At 54.2% G+C, this 22,674-nt stretch overlaps 1 protein-coding gene across 5 annotated transcripts; it reads left to right on the top strand.

The window, feature by feature from the left end:
* Positions 1–1,469: 1,469 nt before the first annotated feature.
* TMEM98 (transmembrane protein 98) lies at positions 1,470–20,533 on the top strand. 5 transcript variants are annotated; one of them, XM_024205013.2, is made up of 7 exons: positions 1,470–1,565; positions 10,154–10,359; positions 11,951–12,082; positions 14,655–14,688; positions 15,394–15,509; positions 16,492–16,551; positions 20,079–20,533. In XM_024205013.2, exons 2-7 carry the CDS (start codon positions 10,229–10,231, stop codon positions 20,287–20,289), a joined length of 684 nt encoding a protein of 227 aa, XP_024060781.1. In that variant the 5' UTR covers positions 1,470–1,565; positions 10,154–10,228; the 3' UTR covers positions 20,290–20,533. The 5 variants fall into 5 exon arrangements, with proteins under 5 accessions (XP_024060781.1, XP_024060786.1, XP_029769009.1 ...); XM_024205018.1 differs by lacking the exon at positions 1,470–1,565 and adding an exon at positions 1,580–1,666; XM_029913149.1 differs by lacking the exon at positions 1,470–1,565 and adding an exon at positions 3,383–3,572.
* The last annotated feature ends 2,141 nt before the right edge of the window (positions 20,534–22,674 follow it).

Here is a 22,674-nt window from a genome sequence, read left to right as displayed (position 1 = left end):
GTCTGTCACACCGCGTTATATCGAACTTGCTTTGATCCACCGGAGTGCGCAGCTCCGCACCCCGCCCCGGGACACTGCTTTACCACGTTATATCCGAATTCGTGTTATATCGGGTCGCGTTATATCGGGGTAGAGGTGTAGCATCTGTTTAACATATGCAGCTCTCTCTGTGTTATGTGGGCCTGTACCTATTGGGGTCCAGAAAGTGGGCGGGCGTTCCTGCCCTGAAGGGCTCCAAATCAGCCCTGGGACAGGGCTGAGGCTGCGTGAGGGCTGCTGCTGGGGGGAGCAGCAAGCCTTGGCTGATTGGGGAAACAGCCACAGCTGGGGCCATGCCCCAATCAGACTTTAGCTGGCCTTATAAATTGAGAACCGCTGCTTCAGAGATACTAGTGGAATGGAAAGAGGGTAGCATCACCATATGGCGATTCTGTGTTCTCTTGTCTCTAAATGTAGGTGACATACGAGGCAAAGGAGACTCGGGCCTGGAGTCTTTGCTGCTGAACAGTCTTTAGGCAGGAAATGGGATGATGGGATGACACTAAAACGAGTTCACAGTGGTTCTGGGCTGTTTGGGTCAGATTCTGCTCTGGCTTACGGGGTTTTACGTCACTAGAACTCTGACACCACTGCATTTACTCCTGGTTTATGCTGTGATGAGGGAGAAGAGACTCAGGCCCAGGGAGTCACCAATGGCTATCTGGAAAGTGACATAAAAATGCCCTTATTTTAGCCAAGTTTCACAGCTTTCATATCTTTTCAAGCACCAGGCCTGGGATAAGCGCCTTTCCCTGCAAACTGGCTTGTGGATCTACAGTTATTACAATCATTCTCTGCTTTTCGGAGCTCTGCCTCTAGCGTGCCCTAGATTCCTTGGCATCTTAGCTGGGACCCTGCTGCAGCCCTTCACGCGATCTGTGTCACCTGATGCAGAGGGTGAGTCTGCGGTCAAATGCTGGGTTTACAGCCTTGAGAGAGTGTCTTGAAGATGCCAAGCTCCAGGGATCCTGGTTAATATCCCTCCTAATTTCAATTGTCGGTGAGCCTCTTGCTGTAATCGAGTGAATGTCACTATGGGTGTGAATTGGTGCCCGTGCAATGTTTGAAGTGCCTGAGTGCCCTTGGTCTCTCTCAGTCTCCGTTCCCCAACGGTACAATAGGGATCACAGCCCTGCCTACCTCACAGGGGTGTGTGACGAGAAAAACATGGATGAGGCTCTCAGCTCCCATGGTAATGGGGGCCAGCCAGACGGACAGATGTGTATGGGGCAAACGGAGGTAATTCAATACAGAGATTCGAAGGTTACTTTTAGTGTTTGGATTAGGAGTTTCCTGCTACGCTAGTCATGAAGCATCTGCACAGTTGTTGTGGTTCTTTGTGTCTCCTAAGAGGGATCCCGGAATGCCTGTGGAGTGTGAGAGCAGCTGACCAGCAGAGAGCTCTCAGCCCCCTGTCAGGTTTGAGTCTGTTCAGTTTTACTCCTAGCGCACATAAGCACACCAGTCAGGAATGCACCCAAGCCAGAGCACACGGTGCGGATAACGGAGTGGGCACTTCTCCACATGTAAGTAGCTGGGAAAGAGTCCATCTTGGTTGAAGGGAAAGCAAGTTGTTTAACCAACGCTGGCAAGTTGGACCCTTTTGTCTGACACACAATATTTCCAGGTAACTGCACAGTGATCCAGGACCGAGGGCGGCCGGCAGCCTTGCTTCCAAAGGGGAAGAATCAGTTTGGTATGTGATCTGCATTGTTCTTTCCAGGGCTGTGTTTGAACTGGGCTTGCTAATGAGAAAACACATTTTAAGGAACTTTCATACAACTTAGCTTTAGTCCTTTAAAACAAACTATTCAGCAAGTAAATGGCTAACCCTGAGCACTGCTTTGTTTTCACTCTGTGAGCGGTTTGGTAGCAGAAAAGACATTCAAACTGTAGTATTAATCCTATTAAAGAATTCAAACGTGCCTGGGGGAGGTTGCACTTTGTCGATTGCTCTTTTCCCTCCTGGGAGTTGTTCGAGAAGCCATCATGAAATCAAAATTCCTTTGCAATAAGTTATAAATTCACTCGAAAGGCCAGGCTGTTCTTTCCTTCTTGTTGGGTCTCTAGCACGACTTTATAGGAAGGCTTTTGCTGATGATCGTGACAATCCATTTTTGTTTGGGGGAGGAGGGTGCTCTCTAAAATAAACTTAGAATGAGCCGAAGGCAGAGTATGGAGTTAATATGTGAGACGTCCCTTTCTCGATATGCTGAGAGGGAAATGTTTGCGGGCCAGGTTCTCCGTGTAAATCAGCACAGTTGCATTGTGGACGTACATTAGTTTCCACCAGCCGAGGATCTGGTCCAGTATATTTAGAGCTTGGAGATCGGCTACAGTAAAACACTAAAATGATGGCTGGTCTCTGGGGTTATTTGCAGTCTGTAGGTAGAATTCTGTTTGGAATTTCTCAGAGGTGGGGCCAAATCCTGGAAAAACAGTAGTAATTTCATTCTCGTGAGTAGCCCCATTGTGTTTGCAGGATGGGGCCTGAATTGTGCATAATGTGCCTGAATTACTGTCTGCAGCAATTTATCCGGCTGCCAGACAAGAAACATGGTTCCACCATCTAAATGGGAATATTACAAAAGTGAAACTAGACCACAAAAAACTTGCAACAGTAAGAGAGAGATTGCATTCACCCCAAAGCCGGGAGGTGGGGTGAGGTCCAGCCCCAGGCAGGGGACCCTAACTGTACTCCCTTTTACCACACTGTTGTTATATGGCATATGAGATGAGGGCCCAGTGCTCGGCAGCAGAATATGGCAAATAGCACAATGTAATTCCAGGCAGAAAATGACACGGTCAAAAGCAGGGAGGACATCAAATGTTACACCCAGAAATCTCAGCTGGGCCCAGAGCCTCACTGCGCTAGGTGCTGAACAAACACATAGCAAGAGACAGTACAGGACAGTATTACAAGCTAAATAGACAAAGCATGGGAGGGGGAAACTGAGGCATAGAAGGGTAAAGTGACTAACCTAAGCAGCCCACTGGAGGAGCCCAGATTAGAACTCAGATTTCTGAAAGCCACTGGACCACATTGCCTGCAAGCTTAGGTAAGCGCCTTTATGTGCAGACATTACAATGCAGCCTTTAACTGTGAACTCACTGTCTTAACTTTCTGTCCTGAATAGCCCTATTGACTCCCACGCCTTTAACACTGAGCTAGCTTTAAAAAAACAAGGAATCAGGCATCTTCCCATGGTGCTTGTGAGCACAGCAGGAGCCCAGGGGTTCTGTTCAGAATCGGCGCTTGTGTTGAGATCTGCCTCAGCAGAAAGTTTTCTCCATTGTCTGTTTCTTATTTCAGGATGGCCTGAATGGTTTCACATTGCCACTACTGCCCTGGCTGCCAACATGGGCAGGGGCATGCACAGGAATACAAATTTGGCCACTTTTGGAAGGGCACTTAGTCTGTCCCCCCATGGTCGGAGGAGCTGATTCTCCCACCCTGCCCCGCAGCCCCAGGACCGGAGGAGCTCGCTTTCCCCGCCCCGACCCTGGAGGAGTTCTGGGCCCCCACTGACTGGGTGGGCGCGTGCCCCTGCTTGCCACCCCGCGCACGCAGAGCGCTTTGTTAAACAGGCACTGGATTCATTTGTTAGGGGGTTCTGAATGTCTCACCCGAATCAGTGAAAACAGCGGGTGAGCGTGAAAACCAGGTGTGCAGCCTGAGAGCTACCAGTGACACCAGCTTCTGCAATGGGCGTTGAGCCACCTGGAAGAGCTGACTGACTTGGACCCACAAGGGGCCAAAATGATGAGTTTGGCCCTGACAAATCATGCATTTTTTTTTTTAAATAACAAGGGTTTTGTGGGATGAGGGGGAGATTTGGCTTCTGGTGTTGGAACACGGGAGGTGGGGACATGTGTTCAGCTTTGCTCCACAACCAGGAGAGCTAGAAACTTTTTCTTGGCAAGGAAAGTGTCTCTCGTGATCACCTGACTCCAGCAGCTGGGGCTTGAGAGAACACCAAATGCTGATCATATAACCACACGGGGAGGAGAAAGCAAGTGGTGAGCTCCCAAAGGGAGGAACTAGGGGCTGCAGGCCCTGCCAGGGACAAGCCAGAGGGAGCAGGTGGGGGGCCGATGCAGCAACAGGCCTGGCCTCCCCACCATTCGCTGCAGTGTGGGTGACAGGTTGGCGGAGGCGCGACGCTGCAGCCCCAGCCCTCCTAGCCAGGCAGCACCATCCCTGCTGGGTTTGCAGCAGCTGGGATATTAATCACTGGGGTAAAGGTCAGGCTGAGCTGCGAGTGTTTGCTCCATTTCCCCGGCCCTGCGGAAGTGCTGGCGGCTGGCTGGCTGTGCTCCTCGGCAGTCAGGTAGGAAAGCTTGGAGCTTTACTCCAGTTTGTAGGATCGGACCATCCTTCTGAGCTCACCCTATGGCCCTCCTTGCTCTCCTCATCCCTGCCTGCCCAGGTTCCCCAGGGCCGAGACCCCGAGGGCAGGGCACCGGCCCTGCGAGAGCAGCAATAATCTGCTCTGCTCAAGGGCTCTGGGCTTGCAAACCAGATTGTCCCAGCTCAGCTTGGCAGCTGGCCGAGCTCCCTGCCCCTTTCGTGGGGCCCTGTGCCACCAGGGCTGGGACCGGCTGCTCTCCCCCGTGCAGTTTGGAGGGAACCCATGGCACTTTGCACCTGGTGCTCTGGGGCCGGGCCTGGGTATCCCACGGACTGTCTGGGCCGGGCCTGGGTATCCCATGGTCCCTTTGCCGTCTAGGCCAGGCCTGGGTGGGGTCTGGGTTACCAGATCTTGGTGCGGTCTGGGCCTGGGCTGGGTCTGGGCACTCCTGGATCCCTCAGCTGTCTGGGCCCCAGTGTGAATGTTTTTTCTAACACAGAACAAGGAATTCTGTTAGAATAGTGAGCAGGGCTCTTGCCCATGCTGCACTCCCCCTCCCGGCTCCCTGGCGCCCCAGCATCTTTCTGTACCTCTCAAGAACAGTGCACGTCCCCTCCCCGCCAGCTGGGGTGCTCAGGGATTCCAATACCGCGTGTGCTCATGGGGTCGGGGACCTGTGCAATTTGGGCCCAAGCCAGGTCCAGACACTGACTGGGCTCTGTGTGCTTGAGGCCTGGCCCCAATACAGGTACTTCCACGGGCCTGTGCTGGGTGGACCTGTCCCAGGGTCTGCGTGTCCCTGTGAAGCAGGCCCAGCGCTGGGCAAACAGAGGAAGGCTGAGGGATGCCAGACAGAGACAATACAGATACAATAATAACACAGTCCTGATTTACGTGGGCTAACGACTCTGGGATCTTCCCCAGGCAAAGACTCGGGGCAATTTCCTGCAGCTTAGCAGATTGTAAACTAAGATTTTTGAAAAAGAAGCTGAAAACAAATCAACTAATAAAAAGAAGCCCCCTTGGAATTGCTCTGGGAGTCTCAAATAGCTGGGTCAGGGCCATGGCGACATACAGCTGAAATTGGACTGAGGGCAGCAGCAGACAGAGACATCTTTTAAGACGCCCACGCATTGTGCAGCGGCAGTCAAAAAAGCAAACGGGATGTTGGGAATCATTCAAAAAGGGATAGAGAATAAGACGGAGAATATCTTATTGCCCTTATATAAATCCATGGTACGCCCACATCTTGAATACTGCATACAGATGTGGTCTCCATCTCAAAAAAGATATACTGGCATTAGAAAAAGTTCAGAAAAGGGCAACTAAAATGATTAGGAGTTTGGAACGGGTCCCATATGAGGAGAGATTAAAGCGGCTTGGAAAAGAGGAGACTAAGGGGGATATGATAGAGATATATAAAATCATGAGTGGTGTGGAGAAAGTGAATAAGGAAAAGTTATTTACTTGTTCCCATATATCACAGAGTATGGGGGACTCAGGGCCCTGCACCCCCGGCTTCCTGCGATTCACCATGACTCTCAGCCAGCCAGTAAAGCAGAAGGTTTGTTTAGCCGACAGGAATACAGTCCAAGACAGGCCTTGCAGCCACAGACAACAGGACCCCCCTCAGTTAGGTCCATCTTGGGGTCCCAGGGCACCACAGCCCCCTTGGGAGGTCAGAGCCCTGTTCCCCTCCCAGCCACATCACCAGCCAGCTCCTGAGACTCTGCCTTCAGCGATCCTTCCCACAGCCTTTGTTCAGTTTCCCGGGCAAAGGTGTCACCTCGCCTCTAACCCCTTCCTGGGTTCTCATGTTACATGCTCAGGTACTCTCCGTCGGTCAGTCTCCCATCCCCCAATGCAGACTATCCTAGCCACACTCCCCTGTCAGCATTCAAAGCCCACAGTAAGAACAGTCCCAGTTCGTCACACCATAACATAAGAACTAGAGGCCACCAAATGAAATGAATGGGCAGCAGGTTTAAAACAAATAAAAGGAAGTTCTTCACACAGCACACAGTCAACCTGTGGAACTCCTTGCCTGAGGAGGTTGTGAAGGCTAGGACTATAACAGGGTTTAAAAGAGAACTAGATAAATTCAAGGAGGTTAAGTCCATTAATGGCTATTAGCCAGGATGGGTAAGGAATGGTGTCCCTAGCCTCTGTTTGTCAGAGGGTGGAGATGGATGGCAGGAGAGAGATCACTTGATCATTACCTGTTAGGTTCACTCCTTCTGGGGCACCTGGCATTGGCCACTGTTGGTAGACAGGATATTGGGCTGGATGGACCTTTGGTCTGACCCAGTATGGCCATTCTTAAGTTCTTAGGAACAGGGGTGGGGGACAGCCAGGACCTGGTGAGGGAGAGGGACTGGGGTGATGAAGGCAGCCCCCCAAGTGTTCAGAAATCACGAGTCAGGTCCCAAAAGTTACAAGATTGGTTTAATAATCATGAGATTTTAAAAAGCAACAAGTTCTGGCCAAGTCACCCACCAAACAGAATGGACTGCAGTGCCAGGCATCTCCCCACAGCGCCAGCGTGACTGCTGTCCACAGCCGGCTGGCAATTCGTTAGGCTGGCATTGATCCAGTGAAAACAACGTCATATGACCTTGGCAGACAGGTGATCATGAGTGAAAGCGGCCAGGGGTCCAGCAACATCACCACCTCTGGCCTTGTCTCCCATTCTTCTCCTGAGCCTCTCTCTCCCCTCTGGCTTGTTCCGTCACAATACAAGCATGCTCTAGTCTCTCCCACCTCCAAAGAACCCACCCTGGACCCGTTTGCTCTCCACCTACCTTCCATCTGTATGCTCATTGAGTCGCTGTCTGGAGTTCTTCCTCCAGTCCCACGAAAGACCCTCTTCAACCTAGGGGCTGCCCTTGCACGCCACTGAAACTGTTATGCCAACGTCTTTAATGACCTCTTCCAAGGCAAAGCTCAGACCCTGTGCTCCATCCTCATCAGCTGCCTTTGACACCATCAACCATGAAATCTTGTCCTCCCTTGGCTGCCAGGGCTCTGTCCTCTCCTGGTTCTCTTCATATCTCTCTAATTGCTCCTTCCATGTGTCCTTCAGTGGATCCTCCTCATCGCCTCTCCAGATTTCTGGGGGTTTCCACAGGGCTCCGTCCTTGGTCCCACACTTTATCTGTGGGCAGTCGCCCCCGCAAACAAATTCAGCAACTACCTTGGGGCTGGTGACTGACTCCCAGATCTACCTCTCTGCTCCAGACCTGTCCCCTGCCCAAACTAAGATTTCTTCCCATCTCTCTGACGGCTTCTAGTGGATGGCTAGACATCAGCCCAAGCTCAACATGGCTAAACTTGACTCTTAATCTTCCCCCCAGTTCTTCCCCATTACCTCCTTTCCCCATCATGGAAGACAGCACCACAATCCTGCCCGTCACTCAGGCCTGGAAACTGGGCATCCCTGGATTCAGCCCCTTCTCTAGGTCCTCACATCAGTCTGTCTAAATCTTACCGGCACTTTCTGCAGAACATTTCTCAGCTCCAGCCTTCCCTATCCCCAGGGTTGGAGCTCTGGCCCAGGCTCCCATCCTATCGCGTCCTGCTCAGCACAACATCCTCTTGGCTGGCCTCGGCGCGGGCTGTCCTGCCCCGCTCATGTCCGTTCAGAATGCTGCTACAGAGTTCATTTCTCCAGCCTACTGCTGTGACCGCATCTCCTCCTCACTGCATCCAGCATAAGCCGCTTGCCTTCGTTCAAGTCCCCAGTCCCCACTGTACCTAGCATCCCTCGTTCACTATCACAATGGCAACGCTCGCCTCTGAGCAGCCCAGGAGCCCAGCCTCCTTCGCCCCCGCTGCCCCTTGTGCTTGGGAGGAGCTCCCCCGAGCACCTGCAAAGCCACCCCATTGGCCAGGCCCTCCTCAAAACTCTCCTTTGCCATGATGCCTGCAAAAGACTTGACCTGCACTGGGCTGCCAGTGCTCTGGAACCACTGCCCTGCCTGCTGACCAGGATTCCCCTGTGCTCCCTTGTCTGTCAGTCTTGCTTTGTCTCATCCTGAGATTGTCAGCCCCGGGGGGCAGAGACCATCTTGTGTCCAGCACCTGGCACAACCAGGCCCTGGAGCTGTTCCTGGGTGCTGCCAGGACAAGCACCGTCATGCTGGGGAAACGTGTGAGGTGGAGACTGCACACACAGGGCTGCGGAACTGGCTCAATGCCAGGAGACAGGGCTTTGGGACCTGGCGCTGTTCCGGTTCTGCTGGTGATGCTGGGAGCGGGGCATCTCTGTGACTGACTGGGGAAGAGCGACCTGAACCCGGGCTATCCAGCTAAGTGCTTTGTAACCAATGCTCCTGCGAGGCAGCGTTTAGCCAGCTCACTGGGAGGTGCCCACAACCTGAGCTTCACCTTTACAGACCTTGTGTCTGTGACAGGTCGTGGGTAGGGTCTAGAGGGTAGGGCTCTGGTGTGGGAGTCAGGGAACCTGGCTTCTATTTGTAGCTCTGCCGGTGACCTCGGGCAAGTCCCGGCCTTTTCAGTGGTCAGTTCTTTGGGGCAGGGGCTGTCTCAGGGGTGTTAGTACAGCGCCTGCACAACGGGGCTTGCGCTCGGGTGACGTCTGCAGGTGCCTCCGTAGAATAAGTAATACCCATGCTTGTGGGTTACTCTGTTAGCTGCCGTGCTCAGGGTCCTGGTGCGAGGGTGGGCACCAGTCACTCTGGCTCTGACTAGATCTCACAGGTCACCCGGTTTGACCCAGTTAGTCGTAGAGTTTAAGGCCAGAAGGGGCCATCAGAGCCTCCAGTCTGAGCCCCTGTGCAGCACTGGTCACCAAACCCCACCCAGTTGCCTCTGCACCGAGTCCAATGATCTGGATTAGACAAAAACATTACGGCCCTCCAGAGAGTGACTTCAGTGCACCACAAGCAGAGAATGGGGGCACCGAGGTGCCAGCATGCCAAGGCCTCTGCAGTGGCAGGGAATTGATTAGTGGGGTGTGAACCATGCTCCACACTGCAGAGGAAGGTGAATCCCACCCCCGCCCCAGGTCCTGCCAATCTGAGCTGGGAGAAGATTCCTTCCCGAGCCCGAAAAAGGTGATCAGTTAGACCCTGAGCATGTGAGCAAGACACACCAGCCAGGCATCTGAGAGAGAGGATTCTCTGTACCACCTCCGAACCCGTCTCCAGCAGCATCCATCTCTGATGCTTCAGAGGAAGGAAGAAAAAATAACCCAGACTGCATCGGGGGGGAAAGAGTTCCTTCCTGACCCCAGCAGGCGACAGGCTGAAGCCCTGAAGCATGAAATTGAGAACATAAGACATAGAACTGGAATTAACCCCCTGGGCCACTGAGCCCAGCCCCACACTACAGGCCACAGTTCCACTGGTCAGTTCCTGGCCAGCTGCTCTCCTCTCGCTGTGTAGATTGACCTAACACATTAGAGCTATCAAAAATGTTTCCAATTTTGACATTTCTATGATGTTTGGGATTTTGAACACTTGAAAAATAAATGGGAAATTTGGGTGAGAATCCCTCTCTCCCCTGCCCCACTCATTCTTTGGCCTGCTATAGATGGATCCTATCAAGTCGTAAAGAGTTTGGAGTGTTCCATTCTGAAATTGGAAACAATGGGGAAAAGTCTCAAAAATGGTTGTGAAATGTTTCCCTGGCCAGTGTCTCTCTACGGAGACATTTGCTTCTTCAGAGTTTTCCAGATCATCTGAGCAGCAATGGGTCCCCACTTGCTCTCTGGGCGCTCACTCTGTGCTGCTTTGTTCCAGATAAAGCATTTCTGGAGGTGCCTTACGAGATGGAACTGCACATCTGACCGTGCGCAGGAGAGCAGCTCGGCAGAAATGGAAACCGTGGTGATAGTTGCCATCGGCGTGCTGGCTACTATCTTCCTGGCGTCCTTCGTGGCGCTTGTGGTGGTTTGCAGGCAGCGCTACTGCCGGCCTAAGGATCTCCTGAATCATTATGATACCAAGTAAGTGTCCAGCCCCCTCCTCCACTTGCACCAAATTAAGAGGGAGGAAGCAAAAAGACTGATTGAAAAGTGGAATGACGGGTGGAATGCATGCAGATTTCAGAGCTGCTGGTACTGACGAGTCCAGGCAGTGCTTGATGCACCGGAGACGCACTGCAGAACCTAACACTACCAGGTCAGGTTGTCTGCCCAGCTCAACAGTCACGGCCAGTCAGCGCCCCTGCCGGCGATGGCTGACGACTGACACAGAAATGGCAAGATAACTAAGGCAGAGAGCGTGATGGCAGAGAAAAGCCTTGTCCTCGTTAGAAAACTGTATGGCTTTGACTGCAATGCTGTGGATGTGGTTACACGGAGATCAAAGTGCTTTACGAAGTGGGGAAGGGGAATAGCTACAAGGCACCTTTATCCCAGTGTACCCACATCCAGGCCAGTGGGGTGCATTGCCTTAGGCCCATGGTGCGCTCCCCCTAACCGCCAACATTATACAAACCTGGGGGTCGGCCGGGCCTAAGGAGTTAGAAACTCAGATCCCATTGAAAATCAGAGCGCCCGTCTCCCTTACGCTCCTTTTAAACCAGCATAGATGGATTCTTTGCATTTCCTGTCCCTGCCCAGCAGGGACACAGCACAATTCTGCCCCAGGCAGAGGAGGAGAGAGAGGTGTAGTCACGTCACTTTGTGCATGACCGGAAGGTGCTCAGCTACTGGGATGATGAGAAACCTACACAGACTAGACTAACTTTTATATGTGACAAGGAGAATATTCCCCAGTGGACGAGTTTGTGCGCCCAGTGAGAACAACAGACTATCACTGAGCACACGTTGGGGCAAGAATCTGAACTGACCCCGTCCCGCTCTGTCGGCTCAGCCTGTGCAGACTCAGGGACGCTCAGTCGGTTCGGAGGGTCCCCGGTGGCGGTTATCCCCGGGGTAACAGAACAGAAAATCCAGGTGGGTCAGTAATCGTGTTTCTAACATTTCCAAGAGAGAATTTCTCACAAACCCAAAGGTCCACACTCGCCTGAGCCCTGCCCCTTGGGACATCATTTATACCCCGGCTGCGTGCTGTGTGCCCACCTTCTGACAAGCAGGACCCATTGGGGAGTCTCAGGTTGGGCCCCCAAAATCACAGGTCACTTTTGAAAATCTTGGCCAGATGCAGCTGAAAATAGAAGGCTCTAACAGCTCAAACTCTGCGAAGCATCCAAATGACTTGGAAGCCTACGTCCCATTTTCAAACGTGACTCCCGTTGACAATGGGAGTTAGGCACCTAAATGTCTTTGAGGCTCTGGGCCTTAGGCACTCTTGGATATTGTCCCCCCAGGCTCTTTGGTCACTTTGGGCCAGACTTACAAAGATGGTCGGGCACCCAAAGCTGGAACTAGGAGCTGGGCAGGATTTTCAAAAGCACCTAGGCAAGTTAGGTGCTAACTTGTATTGAAATCCATGGGGCTTGGGCACTGCCCCTAGGTGCCTAAAGTCCTTTGTAAATCTGGCCCTTGGGTGCTTAGAAAACGTGCCCCTTAGTTAGCCATCCCGACTGCCCCCTGTGCCAGGTGCTGAATGACCCATTCCTGATTGTTCCAGACCGATCGTCGACCTTATTGGGGCGATGGAGACGCAGTCGGAGCCCTCGGAGCTTGAGCTGGACGACGTCGTGATAACAAACCCCCACATCGAGGCCATTCTGGAGAATGAGGACTGGATCGAAGACGCTTCGTAAGAGTTTCAAAGCTGCCTCTTGGGTGATCTTTAAAACGGGCTCCCGTGCTCTGCCTGGTTACGTTCCTTGGCTCCAGGACGGTCGTCTGCCGCCTGGTTCAGAGCCTGCCTTGGGAGCATGCTTTTATCTAGAGCAAAATCACTTACTGTAGGCAGCAGGATGGTCTAGTGGAGCAGCCTTGGCCGAGGCATCAGGAGACCCAGGTTCTAGCCCCAGCTCTCCTGGTGATCCCATCCCCCTTTGGCTGATTAGAGTGTAAACTCCTTGGGGTGGGGTCCGGTTCCCAGGCGCTGCTCTAATACAAAGCACAATCATTCAGTGCCCCGTTGCCTGCCTATCTGTTGAGCCAGGAGTGCAGCCAGTGCCTCATGTGCGTCACCTGACAGTTGTGCAAACCCAGGCGTGTTTAGGGCCCTAATTTGCAACTCCAAATTCTTGTGGTACAAATCCCTGGTCACAATGTTTGTGCCCAGGTGCAAAAATGGAAGCCAGGTCTGGAATCTCTGGCCCTGCTGCAGCCTTCTGGCTTGGTTCCAGGTGCTCGGAGCCATTCCTTGTCAGGGTGGCTGGTGGGGTTTGGTGTGAGGAACTTTCCTTGGCGTGTGCGTGATTCTACTTCAAAACACGGACGCTAGAGGTGGAGGGTTAACAAGCCAGTAAAGATTCAGACTTGAAGGCCAGAAAGGACCCTCCTCTAGTCCAGCGTCCTGCCTAGCACAGAGAATCACCGAGGTTAAGGCCAGAAGGGGCCACCAGACCATCCCACCCAGTGGTTCCTGGGTCAGGTACTAGACTCACCAAGGGACTTAGGCTCTGATCTGTCTCTTTAAGCATCTACATCCAACATCTGGGCACCACTGACGCTCAGAAACACTGCTCAGCTGCTACTTCGCCCTGGAGGCACCTTGATCCCCACAGGCGTCTCAGGCGACGTTTCCATGATGGGTCCTGTAGCAGCAGAGCTCTGCCGGCATAACCCTGTAGTGCAGACGCAGCCTGCAGCTCTGGAAGGGGGTTTCCATCCACCTCCCCGAGCAACAGGAGCTAGGGGTTAGGGTGGCATAGCTCCGGCGCTCAGAGGCTGGATTTGTCCCACCCCTGAGTGCATCGATCTAATTGTTACGTGTAGACCAGCCCCGTGTTCCCGCCCGTCAGCATGCACTAAGCTGCCTGTGTCCTGACGCTGTCCCCCCGACCAACACGTGCCCCACCCCTAAGCCTCAGCGTGATTCTCAGACGAGCCGAGAGGGGCCCATATGGCAGGTGTGCTCGGAGCACGCCGACCCCACGCAAACTGCTAAGAAGTAATGGAGAGCAGGACGCGTGTGGCGGGAACACACAGCCCCAAGGGTGGGGTGCTCACGGGGGAGTGGGAGACCCATGTTTGCACTCTGGTGCTGCCTGCCATGCAACAGGGATCTGAACCCCGGCACTCGCCCCGTCTGTGCTCCCTCCCTCTCAACACATTTCGTTAGGTGTTCGCGACGGGAGAGACTGAGAGAACCTCACCCAGCATGTGCAATAGCCTGGTAGTCAGGGCACTCCCCTGAAATGTGGCAGGGCTGAAAGCAAGTCCCTGTCCCCAGGCAGGCAGCGCAGGGGCTGGAAACGGGTCTGCACACCCCAGGGGAATGCACTGACCCTGGGCTGCTGGCTGTAGCCAGGCGGGCTCTCGCGCTCTCTCTGGTTAGCAGAAGAAAGGGCTGGCCTGGCTCGGGCACCCACTCCAGGGCAGCCAGGGTCCACGCTGTGAATCCCGAGGGAAAGGAGGCGTCTCCCTCTGGCCTGTCAGGCAGACACCTACAACCCAGAACTATAGGGATCGGAGTGCCCTAGTACCGTGGTGGATCTGGGCCCTAAGCCCTGCCCCTGTCCTCTGCATCCACTCCCTGCTCTGCTGGCTGGCCACTGAGAATCCCAGTCTTAGGTGCTGAGCCCTCCCTGTGCATTGTATGGGGCCCGTGGGCACCTCGCTTGGGGCTGTGGATTCCACTGGATGGCAGGACACCTGCGGCCGATGCTCCGGTGCTGAGCAGAGCACCCAAAGGCCCTCGGTGACGTGAGCCCCATGCTCAGAACACCTCTGCTGGAAAGAGAGCTCTAGCCTGGGGTGAAAGACTCACGTGAGGGAGAACCCACCTCCTCCCTCAGCAGGCAGTTACATGACCAGCAGCGCTGTAGCGTAGACACTCGCTACAGTGACAGAAGTGGTTTTCCACCCCCTCGAGAGGCACTGGCCAGGGAGGTGGAAGAATTCCACCGACGACTTAGCCGTGTCCACACTGCGTCTCTCAGGGGTGAATTTTTCACATTGCTCAGCCACGTAGGCAGGTTGACCTCAGTTTTAGGTGAGGACCAGGCCTTCCCGCCCTGTTAGACAAGCGCACCCTGCTTCCAGTCGATCGCTGAGGGCTTGGTTGTGAAGTAACGTTGTAATGATACCAGTGAGGCTCTGTGGAGCCCATGGGACATGCTTAGCTGATGAAGTTTCCGCCGCAGGCTGGCGGACAGAAGAAGAGCCAGTAACAAGACAGAGCTTTTCTAACCAAAGGCGTTCTTTCTTCGCAGGGGCCTGGTCTCTCACTGCATCGCGATTCTCAAGGTAAGTCCCGCACAGAAACGCCTCCCCTGGGTATTAACCCAGGCTGCTGGTCAGGGAATCAGTGCCAGGGGTCTGGAGGATTCTCCCAGAGGCTTCGGGCTCGATCCACACAGGAGATTTACCCTCCGACGTGGCAGCTCTTAGGGAATCCACAGTCCCAGGCCAGGCCCCTAGGCTCCCTGTACGATGCATGGGCAGAGCTGGGCACCTAAGAATGGGCTTCTCAGGAGCCAGAAAGATGAGCAGGGAGCCACCTACACTAGCCAGCAGGAAATGCTGAGGGGAGAGATGGGGCCTAAGACCTGCCCCCTAAGGGATTTGGGCACCCATCTCTCTGCTTGGGATTCTCGGCTGAGAACTCTCTCCTGGGGCCAGCTCAGCCCAGCATAGTCACTGTGCCCTTATGCCCAGTACCTGCTGGTTAGCTCCCCTGGGATGTAGGAAACCCAGGTTGCAGTCCCCACTCTGCAATGGTTGGGAGCGGGGACTCAAACCCAAATCTCCCCTCCCCCAAGGGGGTGTTCTGGGGTGGGAGTCCCACCAGCTCTCCTGTTGAAGTTGTTCTACTGTGTATGAAATCTGTAAATAGGCATTGGCCTGAGAGCTGTCTCCCCCAGGGGAGCACCCTAACCACTAGGCTCCCAAGTCCTTCTCTCTCTCGCTAGCCTCTAATGAGCCAAGCTGATCACGTCTCTCGCTCAACAGATTTGTCACACTTTGACAGAGAAGCTCGTTGCAATGACAATGGGCTCTGGGGCCCGAATGAAATCTCCCGCGAGCCTGAGTGACATTATTGTGGTCGCGAAGCGGATCAGCCCCAGGTGAGTGGAGGGGATTGGCAGTCCATTTCGGCTGAGGGCGCACAGCTTCAACTTGGTCTGCAGTTCCAAAGGCCAGGCAACTCCTGGAAACATCGGGCATCTGCAATAACCCCTGAATGACAGCATGGGCGAATTCAGATTCACAGTAGTGCTGACTCCAAACATCCAAACCTCATGTGAGGTCCCAAATCCCATGAGATCTTAACAATAATAAATGGCTTTTTATTTGCTGTTTGGTCTTTGAGCCATTGGAGTCCCATTCCCAAGCCTGTCTCCACAGCCACAGGGGCTAGAACCTTCCTTGTTTGTTTGTTTTTTAAATGTAAGCGGAGAGTCTTACCTGATCACAGGACTCCAGGAGCTGGGGCTTTAAGAAAAACACCAATTATCAATGAGACTTGGCAACACTGTGTGGCTCTTCCTGCCCAGCAGAGAGCTTGTCACACTTTGCGTTTCAGCCAGAAAGCAAGCTGGAAGCCAGTGCCATCTGTGACAGGGCTCAAGAACCGATTTCCCAGGGCTCAGCACCCACAACTGGGGCCAGAGTCTCGGAAGAGTTCTGCTCCAGTTAGGCACCTCAATAAGTGTCTGGCTTGGCTGGGGATTGGCATATGAGTCTAAGTACCAAGCTCCCACTGGCCTCCAGTGGGCCTTGTGCTCCTAAATCACTTAGACACTTTTGAAATTGCCACCCTTTGATCTCAGTGGGGACTGCTGGGCAAAAGGCGCTTTTGCAGATCTGGGCAGTACTCCCTTGAGTGCCAAATGGGAGCTGGGCTTTTATGAAAATCAGCCCCCCTCCTTGTGGGAACTCTTGCGACGCTGGCCCTAGGTGCCGTCCTACGCTGTAGGGGTTCACAGCCAACGGGAGAGATGCCGGGCTCTGAAATGTGCTCGCTGAGGGAAAAAACCAAACCGCTACCAGGGCACTTGCAAAATACAGTGCAAAACAAGCAACGGTCGCTCTCTCTCTTCCCCCTAGGGTGGATGATGTTGTGAGGTCGATGTACCCGCCTCTGGATCCCAAGCTTCTGGATGCACGGTAAGCTCTGGGCGAGGTTTCCAAAGCCACTGGCTCTTAGGGTGTCATTCTTTAGCCACAGGGGAAATCCCCACGAGAATGCCCCATAGCCCAGTGGTGAGGGTACTGCCCAGGGGGGTGGCTGATTCCTGTTCAAATCCCTTCTCAGCAGGCAGAGCAGGACTTGAACTGGGATCTCCCCCACACCCCAGGGGAACAGCCTAATCCCTTGGCTAGAAGTGATGAGGGGGGTCTTCCTGCCACCTACCCTCCCCCTGCCATTTTACATAAGTTCTTTAGGGCCCTGAGCAAGAAGGCAAGCTCCGAGCACGCCTGCCGGCTTGGGTCCCACAGGAAGTTAGGCGGAGGGTCACCTGTCTTCCCCCAGTTCACACGTCACGCTGGGACGGCTGGATGCTGAGCGTGGGGCTGCAGCGCGTACTCACGCAGGCAGAAACATAGGCAACGAGACAGCTTTTATTGCAAAAATGTGGTGCCCAGAGGGTTTAGGTGCTTACAGCGTTTGACAGCTGCTGAGCGGGGGGCTCATGAATCCCAGTTAGGCCTGATTCTGGGACGTAGATACCTACCGTGGCAGTTAGGTGCCCACATCCTGTTGTGGACAAGCTCCCTATTATTATTTATATTCCTACGTTGCTGCCCTGGTGGAGTTTGCGCCTTGCTCTGGCACACACATTCCTTCCCAGCGCTCCAGGAGAAGCTAATGCTGTTTGCATCCATCCTGAGGGCCCGATCCTGTCCTCAGTGCCTTTCCCAGGGCTTCCCCCGAAGAGCGAGGAGCAGCTGGGTCGTGGGAGTGAATTAGTGTGTGGGCTGGGGGAAGGTGCTCGCTCCCCGGGAGATGAATAAGGGCTGCCACACCTGCATGCAGGGCTCTGGCATGGTTACCACGAGCCCACGGTCAGGGACAGTGCCCCACTCTTAGTCCCAGCTTGGCCCTTGCCTCCCCCTTGCTCCAGGGAGATATTTCCTGGGCCAGCCCCTCCCCTAGGACAGGTGCTGGCTCCTCCAGCACAGCTGAGCCTGGGTTGGGGATGGAGTCCGAGCTCCAGCCACTCCCTGCCCACTCCTCTCCCACATGTGAGGCCTGTATTGGCTGTGCTCTCTGGCACGCCGTGATGCAGGTAGCACGCACAGTGTGATACAGGGTCTCTTTCACCTCCATAGCCCCCTGCGTGGGCGCAGGCGGAGATTTAATGACCGCCTAGGTGATCAGCTTGGGCTGTAGAGAAGGGGAAAGATCCAAAGAAACACTTGACGTGTGCAGAGGGTCGCGGCCGTACAGGCACCACCAGGATGGAAGCAGTGTCCTGGTGTAACCCACACTCATCCTGGGTGTGGGTTACACTGGCGATGGGTACATCTCTGCACGGCCATCTGCAGCCAAGAGACTACTGCTGTCCTTTGGGCTACTGTCAGGAGCTGGGCCGAGCATGCTGGGTACAGAGGCAGCAGCGGCAGCCATCTTTACTAGAGGCATGCCCCTCCACTAGTGAGATAGCGGCCATCTTTGCTGAGGGCAGGAGCAGCTTCGAGCCCATGGGGCAGCTCCTGGCCCATTGTAACTTGTGAGAAACGGCAACCATTGGGAGGGAGGGTTTAATGGCAAAGAGAGAAATGAACAGCATTAATGGCCTTGCTTAACTGCAACTAGTGTCCTCCAAGGTGCATTTGTCACTCGTCTGCAGCGAGTTTAACTGTATGAAAGTGGGCAGGACACAGATGGGCCGTTTATTAGCAAAAGAGGTGGGAGAAGGTGAGACGCTGCAGATATTTATCTTCTTAGAGTTTATTGAAAATCTCTCCCCACTAATTCCATCTGTGTACACAGATTCTGTGCTGCACACGTGGGTTGGTACGCTAGGTTCTGCTGCCTCCAGAACAAAGTGGTTAAAGAACAATAATTGTAACAGATGTGCCCAGGGGCCGACCGAGAATGGGGCTCAGTTTGCACAGGGCTGGCCAAACAGTCCCAGTGTTACGTGAAAACACAAACCCAGCCTTAACGTAGAAACATAAATGTGACGGTTCTCAGGGTACCCAAGACTGTGGGTCACCTGGTTACTCCTCTGCCTTCAGCACAAGGAAAAATTACTTGAGCTTAACTGGGTATCAACTCCCTGACACTCCAGTCTGTTGGCCCCCAAACCATCTCCCCAGGGCCGTGCCAGCCCATACTTTGCCTTGCCAGTTAACAAGAGGTGCACCCCGTCCTCTGAGCCCCTTGGAAGTGTCCCCTGTAGTGTTCAGCCCCTTGTCCGCTGAGCGCTCACAGAATAGCAGGTTTACTGCCTCCTAGGAACAGGGCAGGAAAGCGTGAATGATTCAGCGCCCTGTAGAACACCCAGCACTGGGGTATCGTTCTAGTGAAACCAACATGCTTATTAGCAACGATGAGAGCGTAAAGCGTTAGTGAGCAAAGGTACCGGAAACCAAATCCGAACGCAACGTCTAAAGCCTAAACTTACCAGGCTCCGCTCTGGCTACGGCCATTTCTCGTACCCAAATGTCCGTTGTGGCATTTCCTGCCAGGGCAGGCCGGCATTCTGTTTTCATGAATGGAATAGGCCTGTCCAGTTCCTGCCTGGGAGTGTCTCTTTGCCTTCTGCTTGTATCCCCAAAGGTCATTGGTTTTCCTCAGAGAGAGTAAACTCCCCCCGTTGCTTGTTCCCTGGAGTGCTCTTCCCTGCTGATGTCCCATTCCTCTGTCCACTTCATCTGTAACTGGGGCTTCCACTGCGCGAGCTCACAATGCTGAATTAGACAGAGATGTGCTTCTGACCTCCTGTCTGGAAAACACCTGCCTTCCTCTTTGGCTGGTGACAGATGTTAAAGCAGAGTGTCAGTGCCCACACCTCCTTCCTGACACTGCACCTGTGCTACCACTGCACACCGAGATTAATGCCCACTCTGACCTAGGATCTCCTGGGACATCACTCATGGAGAAGTACCAGGAAAGCAGTGCGCTGGGCCTGGGGCAGTGAGTTTGCCAGGCCTGCCAGGAGCTGCTATTACACCACAGTGAACACTTTGCCAGTTGACTCCCATGGGCCTCTCTGTCCCAGCACGGGACTGCTGGGTTTATGCGGTGCCTGGGCCATGACTGGGGCTCTGATGCAGAATTACTAATACCTCTGTATAATACCACCACCACCTAGCTCCTGTGTCACGCTCAAAGTGCACTACAAAGGAAATCTGTACAATTATCCCTAGTGTCCAGAGGGGGAAACTGAGGTACGGAGTGGGGCAATGACTTGGCCAAGGTCACCCCACAGGCCAGTGGCAGAGTCAGGCCTAGAACCTAGGTCTCGTGTCCCAGTCTGCTAAGCTATCCACTGGGCCACACTGCCTCCTGCTGAGAGATTAATAAAGCTACTGGTTGATAAAGTCCCGTTTTGGCATGTCCCACCCCATCCCTGAGCAGTATCACCGGGGAGGCTGCAGCGGCCAGACCTCCTGCCCAGGCACCGTGGTACAAAGGCCTGGTGTCCTCAAGCACTTGTAACAGCATCCTGGTTGCCTTGCAGGACAACAGCCCTGCTGCTGTCTGTCAGCCACCTCGTCCTGGTGACCAGGAACGCCTGCCACCTAACCAGTGGCATGGACTGGATCGACCAATCGCTGTCTGCTGCGGAGGAGCACATGACGGTGCTGCGCGAAGCTGCTCTGGCCACCGAGCCCGAGAGAAGCATCGCGGGGGGCGCGGAAAGCTTCCTGCAGGAGCAGTCTGCCATCTGACGGAGGCAGCACGGCCTGCCCTGCTGCGGGCTGACGCTCCACGTTCTCAGGGAGCCCATGCCGCTGCTCGGTGCACTGAGGTGGTCAAATATTTGCATGAGCCCTGCAGAGCTATTAGTATATTGACACTGAACTGTTACCAGAGGGTAGCTAAGGCAATGCGCTTCTGCCGGTCCCCTGCTGCTTTGTAGTTTGGTTGAAGTGCCCTGCGCATGGAACAGTGGGGCTCTGATTAATAAAATCCCATGAGAAATCAGACCGTGGAAGGCTGCTCCTGTTTCTAAATACACCCCAGGCTGAAGCTCAGTAAACTCCGGACCCGTCCTGTGGCTGCTGCGGGCACTCCGGAGAGCCTCAGCTGCTAGGAAGTTACTGCCAAGCCGATTTAAGGGGTTTCCAGGGAAGATCCCCTGCCTGGCACCAGCGGGTTCCCCAGGAGTGGGGCTGGCACAATAGCCCTGCACCACCTCCTCCAGGCAGTCCCCAGCGTAAGGCCATCAGGGACAGGAGGAGGTGTGTTAACAGAGGGAGCAGGCATGCACTGGGCCCCTGCTAGTCTGGGGCAGTGGAGCACTCCATGGGAGGCTGTTCCATGGCACCATAGGGTACCCCAGCCCAACCCAGTGTCCTGGAGGAGCAATGGTGGCATAACGCTGCCCCACACCCCACCCATGCCTCTCCCATGCTGCAGCTCCTGAGAGGCACAGACTGGCCTTCTGGGTAACATGGAGCTTCTTATCAGCCCAGGGCAGTGTTCCCTGGGGACCAAGATAAAGCACGTTGGGACAAGCTCACCCGCTGGCTTGTCTGGGAGCTTGGAGAGCATGGAGGAGGAGGGGCAGCAGGGTTCTGTAATTTAATGCAAGAAAATACTTATTGAAATCATTGAGTCTTTGGAGACAAAACCAGACAGACGCCGAGAGAGACAAGACAGACCCAGACAGACCCAGAGACATAGCTAGCCACAACACACAGACATAGACAGACAGACAGACACAGAGACAAGAGACGCAAGCGAGAACTGGGCGCTGCCCTGCACTGGTGAATTCCACTCAGCAGAGGGAAGCCGTGAGATGCACTGAGCAGCCCAGGGCTGGAAGCCACTAAGTGCAGAGACCCAGGCCCTGCCCACCTTATCAGCTCCCCCACAGTGAAGCGCAGTTCCTGCCACCTGCCCAAGGTTACTACGCCCATGTTAAAAATGGGGGGTATGGCCCCCCTAGGTGTGGGGAGCCGAAATGTTCTTTGTGCCCAGAGCCCCAATAAATCTTAATTCACCTCTGGCTAGATGTGCTCCTCTAGATCAGTGGTTCTCTAGGGTTACCATTCGTCCGGATTCCCCCGGACATGTCCGGATTTTAGAGCTAAAAATAGCGTTCGGGGGGAATTTCTAAATCATAGAATCATAGAATATCAGGGTTGGAAGGGACCTCAAGAGGTCATCTAGTCCAACCCCCCTGCTCAAAGCAGGACCTAATCCCAACTAAATCATCCCAGCCAGGGCTTTGTCAAGCCGGGCCTTAAAAACCTCCAAGGAAGGAGACTCCACCACCTCCCTAGGTAACCCATTCCAGTGCTTCACCACCCTCCTAGTGAAATAGTGTTTCCTAATATCCAACCTAAACCTCCCCCACTGCAACTTGAGACCATTGCTCCTTGTTCTGTCATCTGCCACCACTGAGAACAGCCGAGCTCCATCCTCTTTGGAACCCCCCTTCAGGTAGTTGAAGGCTGCTATCAAATCCCCCCTCATTCTTCTCTTCTGGAGACTAAACAATCCCAGTTCCCTCAGCCTCTCCTCATAGGTCATGTGCTCCAGACTCCTAATCATTTTTGTTGCCCTCCGTTGGACTCTTTCCAATTTTTCCACATCCTTCTTGTAGTGTGGGGCCCAAAACTGGACACAGTACTCCAGATGAGGCCTCACCAATGTCGAATAAAGGGGAACGATCACGTTCCTCGATCTGCTGGCAATGCCCCTACTTATACAGCCCAAAATGCCGTTAGCCTTCTCGGCAACAAGAGCACACTGTTGACTCATATCCAGCTTCTCGTCCACTGTGACCCAAATGTCCGGACTTCCCCCCCCATGCAGAGCACGCGCGGCTAACAGGGAGGCCGGCAAGATGGTGCCACTTACATGGGGCTCTGACAGCCAGAGAGCCCCTCCCCCTCTTACCCCTCCTCTCCCCTGCAGCAGAGATCGCTCCCTCCCTGCATTTGCAGATCACCAGCCGGCCGTTCGCACCGGCAGTCTGGAGCTCCTCCCCCTGCTCCTCCTCCCCGGCACGCTGGTCTGAGCGGCAGAGTAAGGAGGCCAGGGGGTCGGAGAAGGGGCAGGGAGGTTCTGGAGGGAGCAGTCAAGAGACGGGGGGGGGGCGGGCG

Source organism: Terrapene carolina, unplaced genomic scaffold, assembly GCF_002925995.2.
Source record: "Terrapene carolina triunguis isolate 2854851 unplaced genomic scaffold, T_m_triunguis-2.0 Scaffold495, whole genome shotgun sequence".
Taxonomy (NCBI): domain Eukaryota; kingdom Metazoa; phylum Chordata; order Testudines; family Emydidae; genus Terrapene; species Terrapene triunguis.
Note: the sequence above shows the minus strand (reverse complement) of the source record. Positions and strands in the feature narration are given on the sequence as shown.